Source organism: Xiphophorus hellerii, chromosome 23, assembly GCF_003331165.1.
Source record: "Xiphophorus hellerii strain 12219 chromosome 23, Xiphophorus_hellerii-4.1, whole genome shotgun sequence".
Classification (NCBI taxonomy): domain Eukaryota; kingdom Metazoa; phylum Chordata; class Actinopteri; order Cyprinodontiformes; family Poeciliidae; genus Xiphophorus; species Xiphophorus hellerii.
The window spans coordinates 705,823-711,518 of record NC_045694.1 but is presented as its reverse complement, the minus strand read 5'-3'; the positions used below and the strand labels follow the sequence as shown (position 1 = coordinate 711,518).

Below are 5,696 nucleotides of genomic sequence, written 5' to 3'. Positions count from 1 at the left end.
CAGGGTGAGGGTTCTGGTTCTGGTTCTGGTCCAGAGGCTCATTGGACCTGCTGGTGTGATGGTAGAACATGTTCCTGTGCTGCAGCCTCCACGCCTTCAGGGAGGTTCCCAGGTTCCGGGTTCTGGTCTGCGGCGGCGACGGCACGGTGGGATGGGTTCTGGGGGTTCTGGAGACCGTGAGGCACAAGCTGGTCTGCCGCGAGCCGCCCATCGGCATCGTCCCTCTGGGAACAGGTGAGACCGGCGGATCCTGCGGAGGTTCCGGTCCGATCGCCGTCTGACGCCCGGGTTCCTCCGTTCTGATTGGTCAGGGAACGACCTGGCCCGGATCCTGCGCTGGGGGCCGGGTTATGGCGGCGACGACCCCCATCACATCCTGGCGTCTGTGGACGAGGCGGACGAAGTCCAGATGGACCGCTGGACTATCCTGCTGGACGCGCAGGACGTCTCAGAGGACGGGACGGACGGCGGCGTCCTGGAGCCGCCCAAGGTTTGACCAAAGGCTAGAGAGGATTTCAGCCTAAACAAGAACCAGGCTTGGCACAGACCTGCTGTTCTGAAAAAAAAAACACTGAAAAATTCAAGATGGCCACCATTGTTGTCAAGGAGGATTTATTATTGCACAAAATTTAGCTGTCAAAAGTATTTATCTCAGATTAATACTTTTGGTGTCAAATAAAACATAATAAGACCCACAGAAATCATATTTACTAATACTTTGTCATTTTTAAAGATGGCCACCAATATTTATTTTTGCACTAAAATTATATGAATGTCTTTGATGTCAAATTATAGCCTACATATTTAGAACCATAGAAATAATTTATATTCTCTTGGTATGTCGTTTCCTTTTTCAAAATGGCCGCCATGGTTGTAATGAAGAATAAATGTTTGAACTAAAATCAGGTGTAGTTGTTTCCAGTGACGAACTCTGCTAATGGTAAACACATAAAAACATTACCAGGTGCTAATGCTAAACTGCTAAATACAAACAAAATTACCTAGCGCTAACCATTAATTCATCATTCTTTGAGATGCTAACAGTAAAATCCTCAGTTCCTAATTCTGCTGGATTTTATTACTGTAAACTTTACAGTGTAAAGTTTTATGAACATGACGAGACATAAAGTTCATTCATTTCAATACTTGGTTAAAAGGCTCAGGAATGGCGGCCATCATTAAAATGTCCGTCATCCTGAACTTCAAGTGTCTGATGGGAAGGAGGAAAACATCCAACCTGAGGCGTTAGCATGCTAATGCTAATGGCTGTACCAGGACCTGTTTTAGCAGGATTAGCTGCTGTAGCCGGTTTATAGCTCGTCTCCTCTCAGATCGTCCAGATGAACAACTACTTCGGCCTTGGCATCGACGCCGAGCTCAGCCTGGACTTCCACCTGGCCCGGGAAGGAGAACCCGACAAATTCACCAGCAGGTAGCCTGGAGGATCCGACCCGTCTGACTGTTAAACAAACATCTTATGCTCCTGAACATGAGTTGACCTTCCTGCCCTCAGGTTCCACAACAAAGGCGTTTACGTGAAGGTGGGTCTGCAGAAGATCAGCCGCAGCCGCAGCCTCCACAAGGAGCTGCAGCTGCAGGTGGACAAGCAGCCCGTCCCGCTGCCCAACATCGAGGGGCTCATCTTCATCAACATCCCCAGGTAACACACAGAGATGCACGGCGCCCCCTGCAGGACGGCGCTCCGCTTCATGTCCGCTCCTCTCTGCAGCTGGGGTTCCGGAGCCGACCTGTGGGGATCGGAGGCCGACGGCCGGTTCTCCAGGCCCAGGATTGACGACGGCCTGCTGGAGGTGGTCGGGGTCACCGGGGTCGTCCACATGGTGCGGTGCCACCGGGTCGTCTCGGATCGTCTCGGCCTAGCGTCGCTCTGACCTCTGACCTCTGCCGTGTCTCCGCAGGGCCAGGTCCAGAGCGGGCTGCGCTGCGGGATCCGGATCGCCCAGGGATCCTACATCCGCCTCATCGTCAGCAAAGAGCTTCCTGTCCAGGTGGACGGCGAGCCCTGGCTGCAGGCGCCGGGACACATCATCATCTCTGCTGCCGGACCCAAGGTACCGAGGATTGGCCCTGCTGGTAGCCGTAGCTCGACACGGGCCCGGCTGGACCCGGCTAGGCCTGCAGGTTCACTGGTTACTGGTTCCATTCATCCATCGTGACCTTTACTTGACCCTTTACCTCACCTTGTCCCGTCTTTCTGCAGGTCCGGATGCTCAGGAAGTCCAAACAGAAGCAGAGGAAGTCTCCGTCCAGCAGAGGCGGACGCTCAGACAGTCCGTCCTCCAGAGACGGGGGACACTGACCGGACCGGACCACCGGTTCTGCCTCTGCAGCTGCTTCCTGCCGGAGGCCGGTCCGGTCCGGTCCAGTTCCGGTGACTGAGATTCCACTCATGTAGCTTTGTAGCCACAGACCCACAGGAAGACAGACGCAGGGTCAAGGTTCCACTTCCTGCTGAGGAAGAGGAGGAGGTCAAAGTTCATCCTGCTCCTAAAACAAAAATAATCATTCAGGACGAGTGAGGAGAAGAACCGGGTTTATCGGGTCCGAGCGGAACCAGAACCGCTGCTGAGCTGTAGCTGTGGATTTATATCATCTAAACGTAGAAATATCGCAGGAGGAAGAGGAGGATGAAGAGCGGCATCCAGACGGGCCGTTTGCTCTGCAGACATCTGGACCAGAACCAGAACCGGGTCAGGTTCTGGAGAACATCCAGAACATGGACAGTAAGCTCCTGGTTCATTGCCACATTAAATGTTTTGACTGGTTGCCATGGTGATTCCCGCCTTTTCTGGGGCTCATTGAGGAGGCGGAGCTCCAGAATCTTCTGGTTCCTGCAGAACATTAGAACCTCCTGGTCCAGTTTCTCCAGAACCAATGAGGGAGTGGACACGTCTCTCTGCTCTCTGATTGGCTAGAAACCAGGAAGTCCTCCAGGAGTGGGAGACTGAAAGTCCTACGATTGGACGGAGGAACAGGTTGAATTCAGAAGGTTCTGGATGTGTAACTGTGTCAGAACCAACATCACTCAGAGCTGGACAAACTGGAGAGCAACTGGCAAAATCCTCAAAGTTAAACTGGGAGAACTGGGAAAGGAATCAGAATTTTAACTGGGTAGGGGAAAGTCCAGCTTCCTGTGACCCAGTTAGAGTCTGGATGATGGTCCTGATGGGTCTGCTGGGTCTGATGGTTCTGCTGTTCCTGATGGTTCTGATGGTTGTGCTGGTTCTGATGGACCCTCCATGTTGACAGGGTTTAGATTTACTGTAGCTCTGATGTTTACTTTTAACTGCCGTATTTTTCTTATTTATGGTGCTAGAAAATAAAACCTGGTGACTTTCTGTGTTGGCCGTTCTGGAGGTTCTGGAGGTTCTGGGTCTGTTTTACTTTAGAAACGTGAAACTGCAGGGTTCTGTTTGACCCGTCTGGTAAATTTTCAGAACTTCTGACTGAAGCGTCTCATCCAGCTTTGAGCTTCCTGAGGGTTCAGGCTGCAGTTCTGCTGACTGGCCAGCAGGAGGCGCTGCAGGGGGAACTCAGATGCGTTAACTGTGGAGCGGATCTGTTTTATGAAGTTCTGTTAATCATTGAAACAGAACCGAGCGGTTCTGGTTTTGGACTTTAAGCTTCCTGCTGGTCTGAATGGAAACGTGAGACTCGGCCGGGCCGGGCGGCACCAGAACCACAGAGGTTCTGACTGAAAGAAAATAAAGTAAAGCATCTTTTATCCCCACGGATCGATACGTTGGGATTAACAGGCTGATCAGGGTTTTAATCCAGGAAGATAAAATGTTTTTGGATTTTAAAAACTGAATTTATAATAAAACATCATCTGGGTCCAAAATGTTCAGATTAATCTCACCTAGTTACATGAAAAACATGATTATTTTCCAATCACTCTTACATTTATATCCAAATTTTCCATCATCTTTATAGTTTAAAGTCATTATTTTACTAAAAGGAAATATGTCCACTAAATTTGGTTTTAAACCGTAAAGAATATCCAGATGTCATTTTATAAATTTATAATCTCTGAAAATATTTGACTTTTTTCCTCAAGCACTTAATTTAATCTCATTATCATCTAGTTTTAGACTTAAATAATAAAATACGAGAGAATCCCCAGATTTTCTTCAATTTACAGTAAAAATAATCTGACATTTTCTTTAAGTTTTATGGAGAGCAAAGAGTGCCAAATTGCAATAATTTAATAACTAATGGAATCATTACTTAAGTGTTACTAATTTATTAAAATAGAAAATAAATCCAGAAACATTTATTAAAGATAATGAATTATTTGTGCCCCAATTAAATATTTAAATTTTTTAAAGTAGATAGAATTATTCCACGATTTAATAAATGTATGTTCCTGCAATGAAGCACATTATGAATTAATTTAAACTGTAACTGTACAGGGCTGTTTCTAAAAGTATGTCATGAAATAATTAGATGTATGTATGTAATTTAATTGAGACACATATAATTAACATTAAATACTTTTGTATTTATTGCTTGTTTTTCATGGTGACACATTTAAATAATTATTTAATAAGTTATTATAATTTGGCATTCTCACTAAATGAACACAAAGAGAACCAGAACAACAGCACAGGAGCTCCTCAACAGGAGAAGTTGTGGTTGGAGGCCCCGGGGCCCCTCAGTGGACCCTCTTGTTGGCCTCCCCCCACCGGTTTTCCCCCAGGGTGCCCGGGGCCCCACTGGGTCTTTATCCGTCCATGCAGTAGTCTTACTTTGCCACACTGCCAGTCGCACAAAGAGCCTTCATCGCTGCCAAACCTGACGTAACGTGTTGTTGCTGCTTTGACGTAACGTTTCTGCTTCTCGTGCCTCCGTAGTGGCGACCTGAGGCCCCGCCCCTTCCGGCTGAGAGGTGGGCGGAGCCACGCCCACAGTGCGTAGCCGTTTAGCCTGTGTGTTAGCTGCCGGTGCAGTGGCGTCTTCCCCCTCATGTGCCTCTGGTTTCTGTCTGCTGTAACACTTTTTACTCGTTTTATGAATAGATGACGTGTTTATTTTTGCAATCTGAAGCTGTTTTGAGTTTTGACTGTAACTTGCACTAAATGATCCTCCTCTATGTGCCGTAAAGGTTCTGATGAATGTTAGCTAAAGCTAATTATAGATCATAAATGTATATGGTTAAATAACAGAATGGTCTATGTGTTTAATCATAATAAAAATGGTTTAATATGGAAATATAGCTGTTTGTGTTTGATTTTAAGAGGAATGGTTCTGTTTTCAAACCTCAGCCAGAACTCATTAATCTTCAAGCTTTAAAAGGAAAAGTTAACATCTTGAAGAGGAACAGACCTTATAACTTTGAATCTTTCAGGTAAATAATGTGGTGTCTCTCTCCTCTGATTTTTTTTACACCGGTTTTCTTATTTGTTTATTTCTAATTTTTGGGGGCGGGGGTATCTATTCTTTTTAAAACTTTTTTTTAATGTTTTCTATTAGTTTTGTTCCATTTTTATCCCGATTTCTATCTTAGTTTTATTCTGTTTCTGTTCTTACATGTTTTCATTTTTTCCCCACCTGATATTTCAAAACCAGTGATTTAAAAAAAAAAAAAAAAGTCGGAGTGAGACCTCCTGACTCTCTGCTGCCCCCTGTGGTGAACCTGGTAATTGGAGTGACACCTCCTGACTCTATGCTGCCCC

At 46.3% G+C, this 5,696-nt stretch overlaps 2 protein-coding genes across 3 annotated transcripts in view; one reads left to right on the top strand and one right to left on the bottom strand.

Annotated features, from left to right (window-relative positions):
• dgkq (diacylglycerol kinase theta) overlaps window positions 1–4,272 on the top strand; it is a 17,734-nt gene extending 13,462 nt beyond the window's left edge. The window contains exons 16-23 of one of the 2 annotated variants that reach the window (XM_032555254.1): window positions 1–4; window positions 86–234; window positions 312–490; window positions 1,332–1,432; window positions 1,514–1,660; window positions 1,730–1,841; window positions 1,920–2,072; window positions 2,222–4,272. The exon at window positions 1–4 is cut by the window's left edge and continues 148 nt beyond it. In XM_032555254.1, coding sequence (XP_032411145.1) covers window positions 1–4; window positions 86–234; window positions 312–490; window positions 1,332–1,432; window positions 1,514–1,660; window positions 1,730–1,841; window positions 1,920–2,072; window positions 2,222–2,320 — 944 coding nt within the window. In that variant the 3' untranslated portion in view covers window positions 2,321–4,272. Of the gene's footprint in view, window positions 5–85; window positions 235–311; window positions 491–1,331; window positions 1,433–1,513; window positions 1,661–1,729; window positions 1,842–1,919; window positions 2,095–2,221 lie in introns of both variants that reach the window. The other variant, XM_032555253.1, reaches the window with a different exon arrangement.
• Window positions 1–5,696, bottom strand: part of LOC116714596 (alpha-1,3-mannosyl-glycoprotein 4-beta-N-acetylglucosaminyltransferase B) — a 776,799-nt gene that overhangs the window by 110,048 nt on the left and 661,055 nt on the right. The window lies entirely within an intron of this gene.